Below are 27,231 nucleotides of genomic sequence, written 5' to 3' on the forward strand. Positions count from 1 at the left end.
TGAGTTTTTATTTACGCACCAAATACAGTTATTATCCCTTTTTTTGTACACCAGTATTGGTGATAAATTATGGCTTTGGGGTGGGTTCTGTTTGTTGCTGTTACTATCCACACATTTATGACATTGGGTATTGAGTTTTTGCTATCCATGATGATGTCACGGGATGTGATGGATGTGAAAACCTGCAACAATGATACACCTCAACAAAGGCTGAAAAACTAACATTTTAAAACACCGAAGCTTCGCAAAAAAACACACACGCAAGTAAATAGCCAAACAAAAACCCCTTTTCAAAATGAATCGCGATAAATAAATTTTACGCCAATCGAACACGATTGCGCAATAGAGATCTGAACGTGAACCACAACCAAAAACCTTCCAAAAGAATGACAAAAATGTAGCCAATATTTTATTTGCTGGTCGACAATATAAATATCCCATGCAGCATTGAAACACAACAAAACAAATAGCCAAAATGGCAAATGTTGGTGCATTTCGGGTGAGCCCGGGACATTCCTCCTTAATGCCCGGGTCTTCAATTTCCACCAGTGTACACACTGTTATGTGTACAGCCGGAAAACCGAAATGTGTAAACAAGCAAACATACAAAAAAAAAGAAGTATTTAACACAACATTCGAAGAACGATACCAAAAACAAAAAAAGCATATATTACAAAAAAAAAACACAATAGAAGATCATAGCGTCCTATGGAAACACGGGCCAGGCAGCCGGAAAAAGGCAAGAGAAGAAAAGAGAAGGGAAGAAAGAGCGAAAATGGGGTTGCAATACACCCTCCTCACATAAAAAAGCGCGCCAATATTGCCGTTACTTGCCTTTTTTGTGACACACTTTCCCTTTCTCTCTGCTTTCTCTGTTGTTTCAGGTGCATGAACTGTGTGATAATTTTTGCCATCGATATATATCGTGCTTAAAGGGTAAAATGCCAATAGATTTAGTGATTGACGAACGGGACACCACCAAACCACCAGAATTAGGCGGTGCCAATGGCGAGGGTAGAAGTAATGCAGATTCAACATCGCATACTGATGGAGCTAGCACACCAGACGTTGTGAGTACCCCCTTCGCGGGAGCACATGGTCCTATATTGGCGAGCTACAATGCGGTGGTGCACCCATGTTCGTAGTACGACTATGACCTTCTTGCAAAAACGAAGCGGGTGCTCACAATGCCCTGGGATAATGGCCAGAACTTCACTTGATCGCGCTGAAGAACTTTGAATAGCACAATAGAACAAAACTAAAATTAAAAAACAAACAAACAAACGCAAAAACTAAAAACACACAAAATATATGCTAAAGCAACTTATGTCAGAGAAGAGTAACCAGGAATGAGAAGTAATAAAACCAGAACAAAAAATCATACAAGAAAAGCTACGAAATTAAGCCTAAAACAAAACTAAATCTCATATGCATATACATTCTTCACACTTCGTTTACTTTTGTTTTTTTTTTTCTTTGCGAACAAAAAGATAATACAATGTCTTTTGAAACCAAAACCAATATAAAAGAATGGAGAGGAGAGATGCACAGAATCCCTGCAGAATACATTAACGGAACATAATGGCGAATCGAAATGAATGACCGTTTTTGGAGATGAATAGTTGCGAAAGCTCGCGCCGCCTAAAACTTAAACTTAAACAGAAAAGAAAAAAGAAAACCGAGCGTATTACTGTTGAAACCGAAAACATGGGAAATGATTGAAAACCCACATTTCCGTTTGCAACCAGACAACATACACAAATTACACGCATACCAAAAATTAAACAAAAAAAACAGCCAACGAAACAGATACACTACAACATCTCCACTCCATTTCCTTAACGTTAGAGCAGAATCAGGAAACAGAACAGCATAACAGCGAAACTGAAACAACAACAAAAAAAAAAACCTACAGTGCTACGCATGTATCGGTGCTGCCTACTTAGTTCGTATTGATGATGATTGCATTTATGATTTCTTTTCTTTTGTACTTTGCAAACTGCTTTGTACACAATTGCGGGCAACGAGGAATCGCGCTTAAGGTGCTGCCTGGGAGAAGTAAATATGTTCTCTGATCCCAGATGCCTCAAGAGATGCTTTACCCCGGGTCCGTAAGGATCAAGGGACGTGGAGGGAAGAGGAAGAAGAGAGGTACATTCACAGGAATGCACAATTGAGTTGCAATGCAGAATAGTAGTAGTAGTAGTAGTAGTAGGTCGGTTGGTACGTTCACCATACCAAGATGCCTGTTGGTCAGGTTTTTTTTTGCCAAAGGCAGCTGTGTGCCTGCACAATGCCCGAATGAAATGAGATGATTAATGAAGAGTTTTGCCTCACGTACAGAAGCTCCGGGAATTGCATTCCGAGACATAATATTAAAATTAAAAGCTCTTGCCCAGCACCGTCAGGGCGCAGCATGATGTGCTTGCTGTGCCGGGCTGGGCGATGGAGACCACATCAGCGGTCTCCCCAAAACTCCTCCGCCATTCTGAAAGCTCGAATTTGCATTCGAGATCTTGTTTGCTGTTGGTTCCATTTTTTGCGCTCCCCTTTAAACCTGTGTTTGATCTGTCTCACGTAGGCGAAGAACACGATATAGCGTGCGTTTATTATGGGTGAGCATGATTCGAAAAGCGGGGCAAAATTGAAGATAAAGAGCATACGCGCCCGACATGGCTGTAAAAGAGGCCGGAAAGAAGACAGGATGACCGATGATAGAATTGAGTGCTGTGCGCGATCAGACAGATCGAAACAGCAACAACTGCTACGGGGAAGAGTTTTGAACATGAGGTTGAATATTTCAAACCGATTAATAAAGCGCATAAGGGAAACTAGAAGCACAAGGACATGTGTTTTATAGCAGCAAAACCAGTAAGGGAAGCAGCAGCCGATGGACTAAGATGGAAAAGCCTCCGGAATAAATGATTGTTTTTGCACCTCTTTTTCGAGGATCGAGGAGGATTTGCTCTACTTGTGCAAAGAAGAATCCAACTTCTTTCACTTTTTCACTCTATGTGCAACGTCTCATACCTACATACCGTACAAGTAGAGCTCAGTGGCCGATAAATGCGTAGTACGTTGTTGGACGGTTGGAACCACAAACACACCATACCTTCCGCGAAGAACTCACGAACGGAGAATGTAATGCAGTGCAGAATGTAATGTAAAGATCTAAACCGGAAATGAGAGTCAGTGTAACAGTCAAACAGAGCCCGACAGATAAAGGCAGAAAGCATTAACCATGTTCTCCCCCCGGTCGTGTGATTGTGAAAATGTAAATAGTATATTCCCCGCGCATCACTAGAACTAGGCCAGAATTACACGCTCATACAGAGATGCAAAACATAGCATGCGTTTATAGTAGTAATGGCAGCCGACGGCAGAAGAGAGCAACAGCAGCGCAGTAGCAGCGACAAAAGCGAAGACGTTCAGCCGCGCCAGGAGAAGTGTTTCAAGCTTTCAATGGCAGCACGAGAAGGCACTGGGAGCTAGTAGTGAAGGAGGAATACAAATGTTAGCTAAACCGAAATCAGACTAATGCATCAGCCTGATGAAACAAATACGTAATTAGCGTGTAAGATGAGCAGACTGCACCAGAAGAAAGCTCGAATTTTGAATGCAAAATTTAAAACATTAACTATTAATCCTCATGCGTATACGTAACACAAAGGCAAGCCACTAAGGATGTTTAGCAAATGAAACTAATGAAAACCCAAGCAGAAAAACGTAAAAAAGAGCAGAAAGTACCAAAACCAAGAGAGTGCGCATACAATAGGAAGGCGTTTTGGCATAAAGATTATCTAAACCACATGGCAAAACAAACAAAAAAAGAAACATATTTAGGTCTAACTCGAAAAAAGAAACAAAAAAACAAAACAACATCAATCGTTAGGGCAGGATACAAATATGCAGCCACAGCAACACACCACAAGAGGCACATATGCATAGCCCAATATTTTGCAGCGGTTAGAAAAGCATAAAAAAAAACACAACAAGAAATAACAAAACACCGGCAAACAAAGCAAAACAAGAAAAAAGTAATACCAGCGAACGAACGAGATTAGTTTTGTAGCACTTCGTTTTTGCAAGAGGCCCATATAGCTCGCCAATAGTACAATTTTACCATTGACGTAACAATTTGGCAACAATATTTCGTATCCCACCGTGTTGGACCACCCCCCCCCCACCCCTGCCCCCTTCCAAATCTCGCCCTTCTTCATGTGATGAATCGAATCCTTGATTTATTGTTCTAATATGTTCCACTCATTCAAAAACCCATCATCTCCAAATCTTGTTTTTTTTTTGAGTTTCAGGTTGTACATTGCACGTGAAACGACACTCAGTGTAACATGTGCGTTTTTTCTACTATTTTTCTCTAACCTTTATGGAGTTATGGAATTTCCGCAATACAACCGTACCTGTTTTGACGCATGGTGGTTGTTTTATGGATTATTTCCCAACATGCCTGCTTTGCTAACATCCCATTAGCTCATGCATTGACAGTGATTGGGTTCTAAATGTGGACCACTCGCTAGTCGCGCTGAAGGGCCTCGGAATGTCCACCACCAAAGAGACACTCCAGCCCATTCGCTCCACTCATCTTTCGACAGCATGGTTAATCAATCTTCTACTTTCAGCCTGTCCTCATTCGTCTGCGTGCAATGTGATTGTAAAGTTCGAAGAGTCACCCTGTACTGGGCTTCTTTCGTCTTCCTACTTTTTCCCTCGATCTAAACACGGTTCGGAAACAAATATTTCACTGCCAAATTGTCACGTAATATTTATTTTATCTTTAGATGTAGATTTACTCCCCTTTTTACACAATAATTTGCATGACATTTTTAATGACTTCCTAAATGTACTAGATTCGTCTTGCTTCAATACTCCTCCAATTACTATTACTCGACGTCTAATGACTTATAAAGCCGGTTTGCACTGGCCATGTTCTTAACTTCTGACGCACCAATTAGCACATTCGTTTGTCTAATTGAGTGGGCCATTTATGTCAAATTATGCAATATTGCAAACCTTTTCTCGATTGACAGCCATATATTTGATGTTTTGGGGGTATTGTTTATATGAACAAATGATGAAGGTACTTTCTTATCTCTCAAGGGATTGAAGCCGCCATAAATGGGCTTATGTCTCCAATATTTTGTTCCATTTATTCTACGGTTTCCTCAACATTCAAGTCGGTGTACAAACATTTGATTCGATCGATCGGAGACCTAACTACCAGATACTTTCTCTTCTATGCAAACTAAACGAATGATCAAACGAATGTATGGGCTCGTGCGTACGAAGTGTTACTGATTTTTTTCGGTACCTTTAACAAACGATTGTTATTAGCTTCAACTGTGAGATTGCATCGGTTCTTGTCGATTACAGCAAAACACACGTAACATTTACTGCTTTTGAACAAATTTTCTGTTACAAAATGCCAAACGCCAAAGTGCAAAACGACAGGTCATAAACGTTTGTGTTTTGTTCATTTTGTCGAAAAAATAACAAAAGTCAAGCGCAAAACTAACTTTCTTGATTATCAAAATTCACAACATTACATGGTGCCACATTTGCACCACCTGCAAAACAAAACAAAAACCTAAAATACGTAAATTATGTGCGACTGACTTTAACACTCGTTCTCGTTCTCAAAGAGAGTGTAGGAATTGCATCAGTAAACAAAACATCACGAACGAATGGGCAAAGATAGGCTAATCTAAAACATATGTAGCGGGTAAGTGGACGGAAATATATGGTGGCATTGCGCAGCACAGCCAAGTGCGAATACAAGTATCCTCGCCCAGTTGTGGTTATGGAGGTCGCGAAAAGTACGATTAAACAATTAAACATGACTAGAGAATAGTACTGAGTTCCGAGACCCCGAGCTGGGCAGAGCTAATACGCTCGACAGGACGGGGGTGTAGGGCTCTGTGTTTTTGTTTTCTTTTATTGTTAGTTTGCGTACGGTTTTTTAGAAAGCGATACACTGCGTATCAAGGTGTGGAAATGAATCAAAATGGCAACACAGAAAACAAAAAATGAAAGTGAAACGAAGCGCAAAAATGTAAAAACAAAATAATACCCATTTAAGCAATTGAATGAGATCAAAACAGTGGTGGTAAAAAGAGTATACGATTTTTAAAACAAAACTCAGCTACAAAATGAAACATGCGGCAAAAGAAAACGAAACTAAACAAAACTAACTAATTCGAGTATTAAGCTTTACACTTTTGTTTTTATTTGTTTATCATTTTACTAAATACCATTCGGTAGAGTATTTTAACCGCAGGGGCCTAGGGAACACAATGCATAAACACACAAACACAGAGAGAAAAGGTAAATAATTGAACGGATAAGCATAAGCGTAAGAGTAATGTGTAAGATCAGGATAACAGAAGGCAGTATAGAAGCGGGTTAAGCAGCAATTAGACGATTGATATATCGGTTGCAAAGCATCCCCGCGATGATGCAACCAGCGTAAGGTTAGGAATTATTATCTTACCCAATATTCAATATATTTATCGCAAAACGGAGGAGCGAGGCGTAAATATTCCAACCAACAGGCCAGGCCAGGATCCGCAAGTCAGGAGATTATATTGGGGGCAGAAATTATTCTTCTGTCCTATGCGTCAATATGCATAGCTTTTGGGTTATATTTTCATGTTTTTTTTTTCCTTTTTGGAAATCTGTTTTACGCACACACTAACGCTCGCGAAGTTGGGAATGCATTTAAATAGAAAGAAAATGGAAAACGGCTTGAGAAACAGGTGGAGTTAGGTAAATCAAAAATAAGAAAAAAAAACCCGAGATACGGAACAATACCAACAAAATACATACGTATACCAAGAGCAACAGAACGATAGCGTGATTGATTGAAATTGTAAATGTATACCTAATTAAAGTATTTTCATAAAGAAAAAACATGCTAAAACCGATGCAGCTGATGTTGATACAACGGTTATGGCTTTGTTAAGCAAGTTTAGGCATATAGGGCATGGCGGTTAGGGTGGCGTACGATTTCGATGTTACATTTCTCCCAAACCAGGCCTAGGAACGGCGGTATCTCGGACACGATCGCTTCCGAATCGATCGTAACGAACGGCAGAACGGGACGCTAATGTACTCTTACCTCACTGTCCGGTGTGTGGTTGATGGCCCTACCAATGGCACGGAGGGAAATGTTTTATCCATGTCGAAGACTAATCAACACAAAGAAACGCGCGCTTTCCTACGCGTTGATGCTTGATGACGTGCCGCAGAAAGGTTAGGGAAAAGCGGGAAATGGGGAAGGAAAAGTACTAAACGCAACACAACGTATACGACGAATGGCTTTCATTTATCAGTGAATGAAAGCTAAACCAACCAATCAAACGAAACCTTTAATTCATAATTTTCCATCGATACTAACCATTTACAAGGGCTCGGTACGCAGTTCAACAAAACAATGTATCGACCACCCTCAACCCTTACTCCCCGTACTAAGTTTTGATCAGCTCAGTTAGCAATACTTGTAAGTATGTAATATATTACGTAACAAAACAAAATAATTGATTAATGGCGTTTCGCAACGCGCTACCGGACGCATTTTAATGCCAGTAGTATAAAACGAAGAAGCAGAAATGATTATATACGTACATAAATGTAGTTTGCAAAATGCTAAGGAAACTAACAAACCTGTAAATGGAAGAAGTCCCATTTCAGCAAAAGCTCCCCGCTCTTTACCTCCCCCTTTAGTGGTCCTGCCACCAAACTTTATCCTCCAATTGTCTCTCTCTCTCTCTCTCTCTCCAAGGATCCATCCCATTGCACACCAATCCACTTTATTCTTCCCGGGAAAATAAATAGAATCTCGTGATCGCTCGCTAAAGCTTTTACAGCAACGTCTGCAATACTTTCGTTCTTTCCTTCATTTTCCGCTGCAAGTTAAACATGTTTGAAAGCAACAAAGTATCACTTAGTTTACTCATTATGTCAACAGTGTATACGAGAGTTTGTTGGTTAGCGCACGTTAAATCTTTCTGTTTCTGCGGAATATAAAAAAAAGTTAGCTGAAATGAGTCGCGTCACTATGTAAACGTCAGCAAAGATAAGGTCAGGGTGTTTGCCAGCAAAGGTTTTACTCAAAACTGGGTATAGTTTCTTATTCGACACTTCTGTCAGGCATGTTTTACTTACGCCGCGCATATCTCTCGTACGGACTATTGGAAACCTCAAGCAAAACAGCATTTAGTACATACGCGATACGCAAGCGGTATTACATAATTAAGATACTTAACACCACGTAGTACACGCGCCCACAAATACGTAAAAAGCTTGTTCGCCGACCAAGCGAACAAGCGGCGAAGAAACGTAAATACGTAAGGTACGTCACGGTAAAAGGCGAATGTAAAGGCGAAAGGCACTAAATTATATAGACTGTGGCAGATTTTTTTTAGCAAATGTTATGTTTTTTACTCTTCTTGTCTAATATATTAATTGCTACAATTTTTATTACCAAACTGTCGTTTTTTTGTGTGTCTACTGTTTTGTTTTCTTCGAAATTAATAACGAAATAAACACTGTTATAAGATGAGTAACCGAAGATCTCCCTCGTGAAAGTGTGTAAAGGATACGCAAAACCAGATGGCGAACCATCTCTCCACATCTTCCATCTAGAAACGCACACGCATACCGATCAGAACTGCGAACCTGAAGCTATGTGATGTACAGTAGCCATATTTAGAGCGTAAAAGCGTGAAAACTGTTTCCCGATCCAATTCGTTGAAAATTGTAAAACAGACAAGCTCGTAGCAAAAGTCGAGAGATTGGAACAAAGTCATAAGCAGTAGCGAAATCGATTCCCTCAGCAAAATGGAGCAAAATGGACGGATGTGCATGGGGGTGGAAAAATCTATTTCTTCCTTCCGTTTCGTTCTTTCTACGAGTCAGCTCGAGTGCAAACAAATACAAAATAGTGAGTTCATGATGGAGGAGAAAACAACAAAGCTGCAAAAACAAAACACTCTAATCGCTCATGTAAATACACTTATTATACGTAAAATGCTCGAGCTTTGATCACAGTCAAGAATGAAATAAGAAAAGCATAAAGCAAAGTATGTAACCATGGACAGAGAAACAAAAAAGAAAACAAAAGAAACTCCTCCAGCGCAAGCGACGAACCCGATTATAAAAACGCAAAGGTACAAGCTGTTTCTTCCTTCCTTCTTGTCTTGTAACACGGATGGTTTAACTCGTTCGTTTCTTTTTGTACTCTCGCACCCGGACAATGCAAGAAAAGTGTGTGGAAAAACAATGCCAACCACCAACAACTGTACAGAAGGCCCAATTGTTGTCAGGAGCAGTGCAGCAACGGGAGTAGTTGATACCAAATGTAGTACAGAAACCAATGAATCTCCGTCGATCCAATTCCAATTACTACCACTTCAGTCTTATGCTCAATGCTGTAGGGAAAATGTAATCTAAACGATTTTCTTGCATCTGTTAAGAGGAAGGGGAAAAGGAGTAGAACAAAACAAAAGAACAGGACACAAGGAAGTGGCGAAAAAGGCTTGTACCGTTTAGGATGCTTTGTTTTCCTAGTTACCGATCCGCGTTTTCTGCTCCATTATATCCTTTCCTTTCACCACGCCCGGCCCAACCAATTCCGCCCTCCCACACCCCAAGCCCGTGTGGTCGGATTCTCGCTCCTTCCGACGTACAACACATTCCCGGGAGAGACGGGAGAGAAAGCGAGACGGAGATAGCAAAGGGAGAGTTTTCATGCAGAGTTACGAATCCTTTTTCCAGAATCTCCTTTAGCATAACTTTTTTCCAATCATCATATACCTCCTACATAATAGGGTATTATTAAACAAAACAAAAAAGGATTAAGCAAGAAGAAAGCAAACTGCAAACAACAACAACAACAACAAACAACAAATCTACGCGATATAACAAAGAGAGAAAAAAAAACGAAGAAAATACAACACAAAACCCTTCCATGTGCTTCCTATATTTTTCCTTCCTTCGGTACGTTTCCGTAAAATCGAATTACTGTACGAATACTTATGCTTTTCTTGATGCGCTTTTTATGTTTCCCATTCTCTCGCATGTTAGCTGATTTACTTTCCTCGTCTAGTTATTTTGATGAATGATGATGAAGAACGATGATGATGATGATTATTATTATTATAATTAATACTACAAATGTTCTCCTGATTTAAATTACTTATATGTGATCGAGTGTGAACCGATCGCATCGCAGGGTACGAGCGATTGAAACGTGGCGTAACTCATGATATTATGTATTTTGTCTATGAAAACAAAAAAACACAAACTGAAGCAAAACATTATAACTAATATTTAAACTATTTTTTGACAAAATAAATGTTTTGTTGTTGAAAATAAACACATCAAGAGCTTATTTATTCCTAGCGTTTGTAAATGGAAACGGCAAAAGATCATCGACCTGCAGGCGAGTTCCAGTTACGCGGTATCGTCCAAAAAATGAGAAAATCCATCACGCAACACTCGCCCCGATACAATCGTTTGTTCATTCGTTTCGTTCAAGAGTTGTAGGAGTGATAATGACCGGAATTGTTTTCCGGTTTTGTAGCCGTTCGATAGTGTCCAGCCAGTTATTCACCGCAAAAACTATGTTCCCACATCGATCTCGCATCAAAAGTCCACTGAAAAAGCAGAAATCCTTTTATCTCTCATCAAACGTACCTATCTACATTTGACGCAGCGCAACAATGTTGCACCAATACAACCTGTTTCAGTTACCATGTTACTGATTGAAACATATTGGGACGGGATTTTGTATCCATCGGCGGTTAATCGACGTCAAGTTTCGTTTAATGTCCCCACAGCACTGCGTCCTCCTTCTTCAACCGAGCCGTAAACCACCGTCAACGACACGCACTGCGTTTGAACGTTTTATGCTGCATCATAAAACGGTATCCGATTATGAAACATTGTCACAGTCGGATTTTTTTACGACACACTAGCTGCAGCTATCTTGTTGCGTTCGTCACCAGCTCTCTCGTCACCCATCCGCGATCCACTGCGCACTAATCGTCATATGTTCTACTAGCCCAAAACCGATCAAAACAGCTTAGAATGTAAGACCAAGAGAGAGCAAAAAAAAAAACGAACTGCGAAAGGATGCCCCCAACCCAACCAAACAACGTGCTGGTTGCACCAGCTGCCAGCTCTCCCATCGTTATCCGTGCTCATTTTCCGAAAACAGTACTCTTGAATGAGTCAGGTTTGAACGGCCAACCGGCGATCCTCCCAAAACGGTGATGAAGGCGGCGGAAGTTTTATGACTCGCGTGTGCGAGTGCGATCGAATCCCATCGCAGCTAATCGAAATCGTTTGATAGCCGTCATAAAATTTACAACCTCTTCACTGCTGCTTCGGCACTCGCTGCTCCTGCGGCCACATCCAGCACCCATTAGCTGGTTGATAGGTCATTTTGTGATGTTTTGTTTGGTGCTGGAGCTGATGCTGTTTGTTTATACTGCAAACAAGAGATGCATCTCCGCATACACTGCACTCACGGCCGTAAATGCACCCCGTTCCAGTACACTAAGTTGCTATAAAACACAGGTGGACAAAGTATGGCCTTTTTCAATCAACGGGAATTCTATGTGTGTACATGCGAGAGACCGGACTGTGTGGATCTGTTTCTGTAGAGTGTCGTCCCTGACATAGACAAAACTTGAACGAAGAATTTCCTTGTCACAGCTGCCAGCTGCCGGCACCTGCTACCGGTTCCTCCATAGGCCATTTGTTGTTTTAGGCCGGCAACAAGTAATAAAATTTACAGTCAATTTTCATCAACCGAGTGGGTAGAAGTGAAGAGCCAAAAGAAAAACCACACTCAATTGAACCATTCTGACTAGGCAATAATCGGACGGCAACATGTGGTAACATCTGCGGTAACATCCTCCCGGATTTGGATGCAAAAACATTGTTGTCTTGCAGAAATCCGCCCTCGTACCATGGGAAACCGGGCAGGAAAAAAAACCGTCAACTCATGCACGATACACAACTTTAGCACTTGAGCCACAGTGAACCAACACACCGAAATACTTCAACGGAGAAATTTGAACTTGTAGACAACTTGCTGGGTAGCACGAGCAGGAGGACACCATTTGTATTTAAGGGTGATTGTTTTACCGTTCGATGCGTTTTACGATTCACCATTCGATACAGATCGCAGCATAGCGCAACCAAATACGCAAGATGATGGTGCATCATCGTCGATCTAATCCTCCCCGACGGAGCGTTTTTATGACTGCGTGGTTTACTTCATGAACTTCATCCTTTATGCCCTTCAATCCTGCATTCCGCCAATGATGACTTGCCCCGTTGACCGAATCTTCATAGCTGATGATAGCTTCCGAAATGATGGGCATAAAAACCGAAGGATCAAGTTTTATAGCACCCCGAAAATCGGATATACTCACATACCGGCTTCCAGCACGAGTGATTTGAGCGGAGAGTGTGTTGAAAATCAAATCCGCAGTACCATCCTCTTTTACTACGCCAACCGGTAGGTGGAGGTTTTATGATTGGCTTCTTCGGGGAAGCGCATCAAACAACGAGCAAATTGTTTGTTTACGTATGGTTAGGTTTATTAGTTCGTGCCTTCAAAAACCGACCGACGGATCATGACCGAACTGTCTTGCCGGCTTGCGGTTACCGACGACATCGTAACATTTGACCGACAGCCGTGCACTTTTTGCGTGGTTGTTTTGTTTTCTCTTCACCCCGAAGCAACATTTGTTGTAAGTACCCTTTTCTGTTCATGACAACAAGATCATGTGCGCTGTGTCGATGCATGTTTGGATGCGGTTTTAAACTGCATGAAGATGGACACCAAGAAGAAACTCCCAGGACAGGGCGATTGGGCGAACCGGGGAGGGTTGAACATCAACTCCGGACATCCAGAGTTGCGACACGCAATTTTGATATCATTCCCCGGGTTTTATCCCCCTCGAGCACGTATTGGCCTTAGCGTTCGTGTGCAGCATGTTTAGTTTGTGGCGGTGCAATTATTTGCCAAATAAAATGCTCTTATGGCTTCCACTCTGGCGAATCTTCGTGTTTCATGCCGGGACGCACGATCACAAATCACTCTCAACCTCTCGATTCGACAAATGCACCCAGAAATGCGTATGATCCGGATTGTATACGGTGTGTTTTCGCTTTTTTGGGGTAGTTTTGTGTCTTCAGCCTGTCGCGTGGCCCTGGTTTTATGTTACACAAACTTGCATCCATGCGTGCATGCGTGCACTTTTTCGGGAAAAGCCTGACCCGAAACTGGGAGGGTTTTGAATTACGGTACTGCAAACGCAACCGGCGCAACCGGCCCGGTCTGCAGTTGGGTGCATTATGCATGTGAGCGCGTGCACGATCCGGCACGGCATCATCATCATCATCATCATCGTCGTTGAGCCACTTTGCGGCATCATGCAACCCGCCGGTATCGGATGGTAATTGATGTTTGGAGCTGTTGAGAGCAAGGACACATCGTAGGGCCATCGGTGGATGGGGTTCAAGAAAGAAAAAAGAAACACAGCCGCTCTGCCCCCTGCCCCGAATGCTCTGCAGGCCGGCGCTGCTGGCTGCTAATTTTCGAAACGGGATTCAATGTCACTTTTATTTGCCCGCAGGATGTATGATGTGACCGATACTGATCGTCTTTCGAGCATGAAATTGCACTCCGGACGCCCATTAGACGATGGGCCTCCTCGAGACCGGGGTGTGAAATTTAATGCCCGCTTTTCGGCGAGAACTGAAGCGAGTTCCGAGCCGATGGGGCTTTGGGGTAATAATTCAAGCAAAGAGTGTTTTTCACCTCTCTCCTACTCTTGCCTTTGTGCATGAAATTCATCCGACCGCATTGCTGCTTATTTTTGCATGCTTGCAGTGTTGTTTCAATTTTAAATACCCATCATCCCGGACCGGAGTGATTGATTGAGGAAATTGGCTGTAATCGTGTCCATGATCACGATGCAGACATTGTCGATTAAAGGAAAATAGCAAAAAAGCACCGGAAGTCCATCCTGAGATAGCGTACAAAACTGCGCACAGAAACTAGAAAAGAACTCATTTTCCTGTCCATTGGAAAATTGGAAACTGGAAGCCGAACCGGACTCAACAAGGACAACTCCGCAACGAACCGAACCGAGACAAAAACACCATTAATTTTAACGTAATAGCCACCCAGCTCGTCGCATTCTTGTCACATGGTTGGGGTGGCCTCCCCCACCCCCTGGAGAACAGCGCCATGGGCTTTTCGTGTCGTGTTACGGGGGACAGACATTCTAATGTCCACCGATAGTGGCAGAAGCGATAAATGGGTGTCCGAGTTCCTGGTGCTCCATCCAGTCGAAGGTCCCCAGTGTGGTCGGATAATTGATCGCTTGCCAAAGCGCCAGAACACGGGCGGAATGGTTCAATGAACGGTTGAACGATTTTATTTAGACAAGGAACTTTCCTTCCAATTCGCATGCGACTGGGAGGGTTTGAAGGTGGGCGTATGTCCAGTGGCGGCACTAGTGCACACCTCCATCCTTTGGCCGAAGGTTTGTTGTTTTGCAAAGCTAAAGAATGTCATTAAACTGTCATGTAGCAATAGCGTGTATGCGCTTGTGGGCCCACTTTGCAAAGAAGGGCGGGAAGTTGCCGCGTCTTATGGCCAACAATCGGCATTATGGGCTTGTTGATCATTCGGCTTCTTGTCGTTGTTGTCTTTGCTGGACACTCACCCTTCTTGAACGGAGGTGTCTCCATTGCGAGGTCGCTGCAATTCCATGAATCGTGAATCAATCTTTACGAATGCAAACAGAATGTTATCTCCTGACCCGTTTCATAAGTACACATGTTGGGTGTGTTTGTCTTTTGGCTAAGCCGGAATCCGAGGGTTCCTGCCTTATGCCCAACATATGTTTCGTCGATGTGAACGATGCTACACATTTCGAATGAGGGCAAAACGGCTTAATTCCCATTCGATAAACACGGCACTCCTCAAGCCCCGGACTGCTACCGGTTTGGTGCTGTTAGTTGATTTGTGCGGAAAAGGATTTAGGGCGATGTGATGCGCTGTGTGCAGTTCGTCCCTGTAAAGGTACTCGAGAATATCCTCCTACACTGCCCAAGACGGGGGAAAGTTAGTGATGTTTTCTTAAAACTTCCAAAGACAAGACACTTATCCCACTTTCTCCTCAACTAGAACTAACGCCCCCAGCGAGCATGACAAGCAAAAGGACAAATGAGTGTTGTCGCTACACATCCAATACTCATCTCAAAAATCGGGGAGTGTGTTCGTCCATCAAGAAGAGCAATCTTTTGACGGACAGATTACTTCCTTGTGTTGCGAAAAGGACACTTGACGTCCCTCTTGTTGCTGAATCGAGATGACCACACGTGGTCACGCTTGATTGCTTCTAAACGATGTCAAATCGGTCCAGAAACGATGCACGGATTGTATCACTCAAACCAACGGACAGACATCGGTGTAATGAAATTCCAAAACCCACTTACCACCAAACACTGCAGACACTGGATCATACTTCTTCGGGTTTGGGAAGAATTTCATTACCATTTTCCTTCACGGAGCGAATCGAATTTTCTTCCCAACATGCGAATCCTCATTCGCCGGTTCCGAGCACTGCACAGCGGGCAAAGCATCGCGACCCATGTTTTAGTATTCATCCAATGTTTTTGCACACAGTTTTGTCCCAAAACTGAATTACCAAGCAATTATCGAATTTCCGTCGGAATTCCTTAATCGTCTTCGGCTGTCGGTGGAAGGTTTCGGTTGCCCTTTTCGTGCGGCGAATGGACAGAATTAATGTCCCCAAAAATGTACCTCGAACCACGTGAACCACGTTCGAGCTGCAGATTTTCAGCTGTCAAAAATGTAGGGTTAGGAGGGTTGCTATAGCAACAAAACGGCTGCGTTCTAGCGGCTTGCTTTGTGTTTCGGGTGACCACGGTAGACCTGTGTGTCCTTTAATGTCCCCCGGGAGGGAGGGATATAGACGCACGCACCGACACGCTCGATCATACATTCTTCGTTCGTTCGGGCAAAACGTCATAATTTACAGACATACTTATGCTACGCACGTAACGATCCATGTGCCCACGGACGGTAAACGTGGCGTGGGATGCTGCATCCGTACGACCGTGCGAAGCAGAGGCGTAATAGAAGGTGTTCCGAGTTTTCCTCCAGGGCATTTGCTAAATTCTGTCCACGCGGGCACCTGGCACTGCCTCGCAAAACCTTATCCTTACCCTCGCGCGTAACGCATGACGTCCAATATTGTGATTAACGCTAATTATAACCGAAACACAGTGCTTAAATCACTTTGGAACTAATAACAATAATAATGCCAATCATAATTCCCAGCATAGTCCCCCACCTTCCCACCGGCACGCCAGGTTCCCTCTGGTTAACACCCGTAGGGGATTTTTCGCAGGGAACCCTCGCTAGATTGAAGAATTTTCCCAATCTCCCGTGTTGTGTCCTTGCTGAGGATATGACAGGAGTAGTACGACTCCATTCGATGACGAGAAGAAAACGAACAAAATTGCTATCGAACAGCGAGCTTCCATCCGGGTTCCCTAGGACACTACACTTTGATCTAGGATTCCAAGAAGAAAGGCGAGTCCCCAATCGACACACACTGCAAATGATTTGGGCCCAAGTTAGGTTTGCCTTGTATCCCCAACGAAACCGTGCTTTTCCTTTCCGATAGAATAGACCGTCTCCGTCACGTGACCAATTTTTCCAATTTGCCCGTCTCTGCTTCAAATCAATTGACCCCAACAACGACGACATTCCTTCGTAAATCCAGCATTTCATCGCTTGCGCAGGCCCTTTTTGGTCCTGGCATTAGAAGGCTGTACCGGCACTATACCACGCGAAATAACATGAATGGGAGTAAAAGTGTTCCACTGTACTTGTGGTGCCGGGAGACTTGAGAAGGAATTTCACCGTACTCCACCCGACACCTGGCAACGTTAGTTTTGCAGGATGTGTTTTCCTTGTACGAAGGCTTCCTTCGCATGAGGTAAATAGACGCGCGGGCGCTTTGCAACCATTAGTTTCCATTCTTTTTCGTTCCATCATTTCCACGACGTCGCCGAAGGAAGACCCGTTCCCGCGTGTTTCACCCTCCTTTAACACGTCACCCCGGACAGGAAATGCGCGGTAGACATGAAAATTATGAAATATGATCGCATCTTACTTCGGCTTTCACACTAATGCTTTTCTGATTCCCTTGGCCCCCGAAGCAATAGGAGAAAATTTCCATTATCGTCCTTTCCGAGCGACACCAGTTGTTCCCCAGGGAGTTTTGGCTTGCTTTCGTCGAGTTCGACGCAACCCACGGGCTTCGTAGAACGGCTGTGGTGTTGGCGTAACAAACTCATCCACTTTGGCCTAACCATTAGGCGGCACAGGGAAGCTGTTTTCGGGGCGATCGGGGCGACACCTTCTAATGGTGATGGAATAAGCGCATGCAAAGGAGTTGAAATGAAAGTCCCTCGAACGGAACAAGAATTGGTTAAGAAATTACAGTATTCTTTGACAACATTTAAAGGACTTTTGTGTTGACCTTTTATTTGTATCTCATTATCACTGCCGTTGCTTTTTTTATCAAAACAAACCACCGGCAAAAGCAGAAACTTACTGTAAAAAAAAATATCCACAAACTTCAAGTGCCTTAGTGTGTGGCAGGTTAGCAGTTAGCATGGCTAATATTAATAGAAAAACATAAGATTTCGATTATGCTACCACATTTCCGTACCTCATCGAGGAGGGACGCGTTTATGGGATGCTTTTTTCCTACTCCCGCTGTTGTTGTGCTATTGTTGCGCTATTGTTGTTAATACCACCGCGTACCGTAACGCGTTCCATCTTGTCTTCCAGTGCCTTCTCCCGGCACAAATCAATTTCTCCCCTTCGTCAAAAAAAGGAAAAACGGTACAGGGCCCAATCAAATGCAGACCCTTCCCGTACTCGGATGCTGCCGGAACTGCTGTTGTTTTTCCCTCCTCCTATTTCCTTTTGCTGGATTTGCTGCACAGTCCCAAAATCCCAGCCAAACCCCTGCGCCTCGGTTCCTCGGGTCGGCCAAAATTCTTCCCACAAGAATCCGTGGGCCGGAGGAGTTCTATTCCCGGGAGGAGTTCGCGCGCGCGACTCAGAGTGTGTTGCCTGCTATTGACTGCTGCGGTGATCGAAGTGGCAACGTCTGCTGCCACCGGTTATGCTATCTTTATTATTTTTATTTTTGTTTGGTAGAACACGGTGCGAAGAGTAAATTGACGCCAATTACCAGCCGGGCGCTTGCCACCCTCAACGCAGGGCATCCGTGCGCCATCTGCAGACGGCAACATCCTTGGTCCTTTACTGGAGGGGTTGCGTGTTTTTCCCCCTAACTGAAAACGGCCTGCCGGTCTGATGGGTTTTCCCTCATTTTCGACCGGTCCCAGGGGCCGGCAACGGATGGAGGGAGGGATGAGAGACTAAGAGTAAGCTGCGGCTGAAGGCTTCGTTTCGGGAGTAATCCGGCGATTGCGTTCCACGTTTGCAGCTGTGTTCCCCCTCAATCCGATGGGAAATCGGTCTCAAATGGCCTCTAAAGAGGGAAGCAGAAGCAGTAAGAAGGAATGTTAGCGGCCACAAATGCCACTGCGCCATGCCGGCGGGAACATTGGGCATTTGAATCCGACACCTACCCGGTTGATGAAGGGTGCGCTACTGAGTTCCAGCAACCAGCAAGCAAGACCGGTTCTGGTAGATTGATCACCGACAAGGGTGGGCCCGGAAAAGTGCCCTGCCACAGCGCGAAAAGTGGTATTGTTTCTGAGGCGTTATTGAAATATTTTCTTTACTACCCCCGCCAGAAGACATTTTACCCCGCCAGGACCACACCAAAACGGAAGTGTCCAGAAATGTAATTAAGCAGCGCGGAGAGCCCCTGAGCATCGTGCTTTCTCTCACTCGCAATGGGCAGCCGTGCAAATCTTTGTGGACTTTGGACACGGGATGCTGGAATCCCTCACCCGAGAGGGAGGAAAAACTTTTTCCACAACAAACAACGAAACAATGCGTAACGTTTCGTGGACGACAAGGGCAACAAACAAATTAAGGAACAAACTGTGGCCACGTTCGCTACGGCCGGTGTGTTTTTGTATGGAGAAACCCGGGAGAACCGGGGCAAAAATCTCAATTATTTTCATTATTAACATTCCCGTTCGCCTTGCACTGATAACCGTAAATCATTCCGGGGTTGTGTTGCTGGGCTAGCAGCTACACTACACCTATTTGCTGGATGATGGAAAAGTTTACCCAAAAGTGGTCACTTTGCTTTGTGCGGGGTGGAGTCTCCAGTTGCATCTGCGTCAAATGGGGATGGTGGTGAATTAGGTTGTTCCATTAAATCTAGTCCAGCCTCTAATGGGCTTTTCGTGCTAATGAAAACTTATAGCTATAGCTTTCATCACAGCACCGTAGAACGTGTCCGATACGGTGGATTTTGTGGTGTGTACGCATAGCCTGCTTTGAACACTAAATTCTGGGATGTTCCGTTTACTTAAAAACCATTCCCACCATCATGGCAAAAAGCTTTTGCCAGCTCTGCCCGGCAAGGTCGACGAACGGATACATTTTGTTGTAAAACGTCTCATCCCAGCCCACGTCCATCCGTACAAGTCTCTGGTACACATTGTCCTACGATGTGTATCGTGTTTAAATCGTGTTTCGGTTCGACTCGATCCCCTCCTCTTTTTTGGCCTTTTTCTACCATCATGTGATTACATGCGGCCATGTCACGGCGATAGAGGATGACATACAATTATAACACAATCAGATATTCATGAAAAAATCCCATCAGATAACACAGCACCGGCAGCAGCTTCCGAGGTTTGGCATTGGAGCACAAGGAAATGACTCCCAGAAATTGCAGTTTGATACTATGGATGTGCATCATTTGAATAAAAGCACATCGTATTGCTGTTGGAATCGGGCGACCAACAACGGGACATATTTTTTTTTTTTTTTTGTTTGTTCGCCCCGCAGTATCTTTACAATTCGTTCCATTTTTGATGGCTTTGTTTTTGTTTCGGTTTCTTGCGGCCCGACTTCCTGACAGCGGACATATCGTTTGTCCATTTGGTTTTATCATCCCAAACCATTCAGACGACCGTTCGACATTCGCTTCAATCGCAATTCCCAAAAACGAGCGGCCTTTGCTCAATTCGCTCCATTCGAATGGTGGACGACTCCGCGCCATTACCGCAAAAGGTTAATGGTGGAAAAATTGCTTTTCCCAAAGACATCGGAATACCAGCAGCAACAGCATTCGCGCACACCGCGCTGCCAAAGTACTCGCCAGTATCGCAAATGTCGCCGCCATTTACCTTTGCGCTGATAATGATGACGTCGTACGGAGGAATTGATAATGTTTGTTTCCAAACGTTTGTTTTTCTACTTCGTTCATTCGCTCGCTTTCTCGCATTACATTATCATTGCACATGCCAAGTAAAGCATTCAACGGCAAAGATGAAATTTTAAGGGACTTGATTTTGGAACAAAACGAAAATAAATAAAATTCTCGCAAAAAAAAGGCCACATTTTCCCCAAAAACCATCACTGGCACGACAACACTAATAAAAAAAAATGTCCTCGACCGCCGACCGTGCCACAACCTGTGTCATCGTGTTGTATCTGTGGACTGCCACCAGTGTCCTTGTATAGTAAACGACCGGTCACAGAGGATAAAGGGAGCATCGCACACGGGGGTGGCACTCGATTGATCAATGCCGCCATGAAGGACAGACCGTATAAAACGGCATCGGCCCTCCGTCCTCCGAGGGCCGGCATCCGTCTTTTGGGGTCCCTTTTTTGGCATCGCTCCAGAAATCGGTTAACTTTGGGGATGTTTTTTTTCCCATTCGTAAGGGAGGTTTGTCTTTTTTAATTCACCCCCACTCGTACTCGCAACGGCCATTGTCCGGCTGTGTTGTGTGGTTGTGTTGATCGTACTGCTTTTGCCGGTTGGCGCATGTGTTGTCGTTGGTCTCGGATCGGATCGGCATATGAAGTCGGCATGAAAAATCGATCAGGCCTCCATTCTTTACACTGCCACCGGATCGATTTTCCGGCCTTTGTTTCGTGAATTTCCGAACAGGCACACATTAAAGGCGTTCGGGGCTTTCGGCATAGGAGGGCACAAACAGCCAGAATCATATCTTCGCGTGTAACGAGCGCTTTAAAGGTGGTCTCCCGAACTCCCTGGCATGCAAAACACACCACTTTTGTCGGCTCTTTTGGGGCATCATTATTTTGGAACTTTTTTTTTCACCAAAATTATTCCTTCACCTATCTGTGACTGTAGGGGGTTTGTTAAAAAAATGGCCCTAAAACCCCGGACTGAACTGTCTGGACTGCCCGTGCCCGTGTGGACACCGAAACAGATAGCATAACAGCAGTTGATTAACTACTTCGGCAAATGGTGGAAAAGTGAAATTTCCCTGCCGGGTTTTCCGATGCGTAAAATTATCGATCGGCCTAGTAGATGGAACGGATCGACCTACCGGCCACGGACCGCGCATGAATGAAGGGCACGGTAAAGTTGCCAACTCATCTGCCCGGCCTTGGGCAACCGGCCCCCGGTATCGTTGGGCTGTTGCACACATACTACGGCACACTACGCATCGTCCCACGAAAGGTGTCCGGCATTTCGTACATGAACGTGCTTTGTCATTGTCACTACAAACCTTTCTCAATGGGAAATTTCGAAGGCACCCCCGGTAGAAAGGTGGCCATAACCGCCATAAATGGGTGGTGGTAGTGAGGAGGCCCGGAGGTAAAGAGGCCATTGTAGCTGTGTTCTCTTAAAGAGACGCACTACCATCACCACGTGGGTAATAAAGGAGGGCTGCGTCATAAATTTTCGCGCCATCCCTCCACGGAAAATGCACCGAGCAGCGTCGGCCGTTAGTTGCCTTCCTACAAACCACCAAAAATGGGTGTAAAATCGATTTTTCCGTTGTGTCTGGCAGGTCTTTGTCTACGTTTTGAGAAGAGACGGCCAAAATGAAGCACGAGCCCGGCCGACATTTCAAGAGACCCATTTTGCATGACGTAGCAGTGCGTGCTACGATAATGGCCACCAGGAATTAAAGATCTTTGAGTTGGGATGTTAATGCTATGAGACAAGGAATCCTCCATGCTTCGCAAATGATATAACTGACTGTAACGCTGCCCAGGAATTAAAGAATCTTGTAGAAAAATAACCATTAAATTTTGTCCACACGTCCAACAGAAAACCTTCCTTAAACACCGCTCTTTCTTCTTTCACGCGCTCGTGTTTGCCACTTTTCTTCCCGTTTTCCCGGGACACATTTGGTGCACACAACCAATTCCCACTCCCCGGATGTGACGTTTTGTCTAATTAAAATACTTTTCCTGCCTGAATGCTTTGTTTTTGAGCAACTTAAGCGTCTTCGAAAACCGAAAACCTTTTTCCGGGAATGGAAAACTGGCTACCGCTGGTCCACCGTGGTGTTCTTTGCATGCAAGGGCCCAAGATGGAAGATGCCTTTTTCTTAGCTTTTTCCACGTTCATCTACCGCCCTGCTCACATTCAACGCAAGATGGCGTATGCGAGGCACAGTTGGGGGAGTAAAACAGCTCTTTCTTTACTTTCCACGGAATCCCGAAAAACATGGACTCCGCTTTTTCCTTCGCGCGACAATAATCAGTATGTAATAAATCAAACTGGTGACGTACGGATCAAATAACCCCTGGTACCCCGGGAGTGGAACGGAAAAATATCACATTTTCCACGAAATTCGGGATGGGTGTGCCGCCGCGAGGTTGCAAGCGACCAGCAGGGCCGGGCCGGGGACGGAAGAAAACGAACCGAACCTTTAAGTGTGGGAGGCAGAAGAAAAAAGAAGAGAAAAATACACACACACAATTTCTAGTCAGCAGCCGGCGGGTGTGTTTCTCGTCAGCCGTGAAAGAAAAGTCGTGCAATGTTGTCCGCAGGGGGGAACCGGGTGGAAGGAAAGCGGCCGGTTCTGTTAGGAAAAGTGTGTTCCTCTTTTCTACACGGCTTTCACCATAGCACCAGAGCGGCTCTGGTGGTATTTAAGTGTATATTTTTGGGTTCCGGCAGCTTCCTAATACAGAAGGTATCCGGGCAGGATGGTTTGTAATCCCCGGACCAATGCAATATGCTTCCATGGCTCAAACTGTGTTGGTCGATGTTCGAGTGGAAATACCACAGCTACGAGATGTCACTGTCACTGCGCCATCCGTCCACCTGTCTATGTTTCTTCCCTTCGTTTAAAGATCGAATTTGGGCTGCGTCATGCAGTTGATCCTGTTTTTAGAGATTTAAACAAAAAAAACCCATTGGAACTCTTAAGAAGTTGCACTATAAATGGTCTTTACACTGTACGAGGTACGATTTCTCATCAAATAGAAAATACATTGTTAACAGATCTGTACATTTTTACGTTTAAGTTAATTATCCTAATGAATTAAATATGTTGCTACAGCCATCAATTATTTGCAACATTCGAACTTCATCGTACCTGTCCGTTAGCTGCTGCTGTCATTTTCATCCTCCAATAGAGACGACACGGACAGCATAGAAGAAAATCCGTCTGTCAGAATTACTTAAAAGCTGACAACGCAAATTTTACTACCATTGGAGATTTCGACCGACACTCGTAATGCTCGTCTAGTCATTCTGCTAGGATCAGCTACATCTTCCCTCAATCGAACGCTGCTGTCCTACGGGATGAACGCCACAAGACCCGTTCTCGGGAAGCAGATCAGGTTTAGCTGCACGGTTGACTAAACCACTGCCAAAACTCCGTGTCCCGAGTTTGGATCCGACCTCCAAAACGAAGCCAATCGTGCGGAGACAGAATGTCCCCGATGCTACTTCCGGACCGTCCGGACTTTCGTTCGCACACTATCCATTCCATAATTGTCCGGAGCGTTTTGTTGGGCGGAAGCATGCTCGGACAGACGATACGGACTTGGCGTACTGGTGTGTTTTGCTGAGTTGGCAGAGTTCTTGTGCCACGTTAGCTATAAAATTATTTTTCCATCCTCCCTGTCTCACTCCCCATTCAGAGAGGTCCGTTTGTGCCCAGAGTACCAGGGTTTTGTTACAGCAGGAAACCATCGTAGCAAGAGCATCAATCCTGGCCCGATGGCGCCCCAAAAACCCCGCAAGCATCGGTCGGGCGAAATTGAACGGACTGCTTGTCGTCCTACTTCAATTCGTCCCGGAGTTTTTTTTTTTTTGTTGCGAAAGGATGGATTACAACCGAACCGAGCGGACGCTCGGAATGGGACGCGGCACACGTGACGTGCAGGACAGCACGAACACGAAGGCAGCAGGCAGGCAGTAAGCAGTTTCGCGCATGGAAATAACCATTTTACCTCGAGGTGGAGCGCAAAATGGCGGCCTGCTTTTCGGGGCACGTCGTTATAGTCGTGTGTCGGTGTCTACGTTGGGTCGGTCTGCTGTGCTGGGCGGAGGAATATGGCCATCCATCCATCCGCTCATCCGTCCATCCAACTCATCCATCCATCGCGCACATTCGCAGTCCATCTTTTACCCCACCGGGTTCCTCGAGCTCCCCGGGTCTACCCACGTGTACGGTCGCCACCCATTCGCACCCGAGCACGAATCCGGACCTACCGAACATCATGTAATCGAAAGGAATTCCACCATTCCCGTGTACCATAATGGAATCGGATGAAACGCACATACAAACACACACATACACACGCTCGTCTCGGTCTCTTTCTCACACGAGTGGAGAAACAGGTTTGCGTCCCGTTCGCACGCACGCGTACGGTACCTCCAAAGCTCTTGCTTCGCAACTCGACTCCGCGCGAACGGGGTGTTTTACTCTGTTTCGTTTGCTTTCTTGTTCTCCACACGCCATTCCGAGCAGTGCGTTCCTTGTGTATCCTTCAAGTCTTCATCCTCCCATACCTTCAAAATGCCCCTCCCCACCACCACCACCACCACCACCTCGCTACCAGCTACACATGCAACATGCAATTGCAAGCTGCATTAGCTTGCACACACTGCACAAGCTCTTCTTTACGGCAAGAAGAAAAATTCAACACCACTATAATGGCGCTCCAACCGATCGGAATCTTGCCGACATCATCGGCCACGCCATCGACGACGACGCCCCAAAAACCCGATAGAGAAACTCGTCGTTGAAGCGAAATGGCGAGATCGTAACCGTGCTACACCGTCGAAAAAGCGTTGCCTTTCAGGATGATGGCGATGATGATGGCGATGCTGTTGCTGCTGCAGCCGCTGATGCGAATGATGTGTGCCTTCCCGTTCAGCTCGAGTGTTTATTGAGCACTAATATGCAAATTCAATCGAACAGTACTCGGCCTTGTTGCAACTTGGCTGAGGCGATTAGAAGCTGGCACCAGCACGGAATGCAACGATTTTGCATTGGTCCGATTGGATTAGAGCTTGTGCGAGATGCACCGCCACTGGCGGGAAGAGACCTTCGAGATTGACAAAGAACATCACGCTCTCGCGTCGTCAAAATGGATGATGTTGCAAATAATTAGATAAATTGCAGCAAACGTGTTTATACACACGATTCGATTATATGCAACGAGATGCGTTTCTTGTCTCACCCCTGCGCTTGTACACACAGCCAAACACACGTCATTCGATGTTTTGCAATATCCCCAGCAATAATATATACAATGTTCGGTTTGGGTTTCATCACTGCTGAATTTATCGTAAAGTTTATCTTTTTGTGAGATTAGCAATGCCCCGAATTGCGCTCGAACAGCAGCAAGCAGTGCCTGTTGGCTACTCGGAATAAAACACACAAATTGACAGTTTGAAAAGCTTGTGACTATCTGATACGATTCTAAAGGACCTGATCGGAAAACACTGATCCGATCGATTGCGTGCAATGCAATTCCTCTAAAAGTGCTCCATTTGCATGCCACTCGATGTAGCATCGAACGAACGTTCCTTCCCATAATTGGTCACAGGCTGCATGCATATCCCGCTGTAACCGATGCCCTGTGTCTAGAACACACGTTTGATTGCATAGTGTTATTCCTATCAGTGATAATTTGCTGTGCTTGATTACCGGACCTAAAACCCATTCGGAACTGCACCGCACGGGCACGAACATTGTGATGTGTGCATCTAAAAAGCCCTGTCAATTTTGTGTCCAGCATCCGGTCGGTGGTCTTCAGTGCCTCGCTCAGTGCCCCTGGCTGAGCAACAGCAGTCCTTTCACGCAGAGTGACCATTGGGACAGTGCAGTAGGGCAGAAGATAAAGCATAAGCAATGTTTAGCACCTCACCGGTGTCGGTTTTTCCGTGAGACGTGTGCCTTCTGACGAGATGAGGCAAGATGCAAGGGAGATGTTTGGGGGTTAAACATTAATTTCGAGCCCATTTCCGGAGGTGCTCCCATGTATAATGCAATGCGAGCGAGCTCCAACGGGCAGTTGACGATGACGGTGGCGAAGGCTGATGAGGCGCCTTCGGGGCTAGAGCGGTGAGACTAATGGGCTAATGCATAACGAATGGAACCCGAATTCATAGTCGTCGTCGTCGTCGTCGCAATGTGCACTCTATTCTGACCGGCTACATGTGTCTGCACGGACAGGCAGATGCAGAACGGCCGGTTTCGAGAATGCAATAAACTTCATCCGAAACCGCATCTTGCTTCTGTTTGTGCGGCCGGAGTCGGACACACCCGTTGCCCCAAGGCCACCTGAGCGCGTTAAACCATAAGAGCTAAGGCTCTCCCACACGGCTTCCTTTTCTTTCCACCGGTGATAACATCAACCCCAACGACACACATGTGTATGCACGTGAGCTGGACACGGTAGGGACACAACGTGTACAAACATTCGGAGAGGATAGATAAAACGCCACCACGGCCACTACCATTCGGATGTTTTCAGTTGTCTTCAGTTGGTTCCCGGGCATCCTTCTTCTGCGTCTTCTTGGTTTTGAAGGAAACCTTACGGAACGCAGCGGAAGACGAAGATGAATCGATGCAAACCTGAATGCCCGGGGCGCTTTCGGGGCATCTCATCACCAAGGATCACCAGGGTAGCAGGTAGTTGGGTGGACAGAAATAGAATTGCAAATTTATGCATTGAAAATACAAAATGCATCGACT

General features: G+C 45.0%; 1 protein-coding gene across 1 annotated transcript in view; it reads left to right on the forward strand.

Annotated features, from left to right (window-relative positions):
- Positions 1-27,231, forward strand: part of LOC128707190 (homeobox protein homothorax) — a 159,487-nt gene that overhangs the window by 57,145 nt on the left and 75,111 nt on the right. Inside the window, exon 6 of the mRNA XM_053802139.1 lies at positions 885-1,070. Coding sequence (XP_053658114.1) covers positions 885-1,070 — 186 coding nt within the window. The remainder of the gene's footprint in view (positions 1-884; positions 1,071-27,231) is intronic.

Source organism: Anopheles marshallii, chromosome 2, assembly GCF_943734725.1.
Source record: "Anopheles marshallii chromosome 2, idAnoMarsDA_429_01, whole genome shotgun sequence".
Classification (NCBI taxonomy): domain Eukaryota; kingdom Metazoa; phylum Arthropoda; class Insecta; order Diptera; family Culicidae; genus Anopheles; species Anopheles marshallii.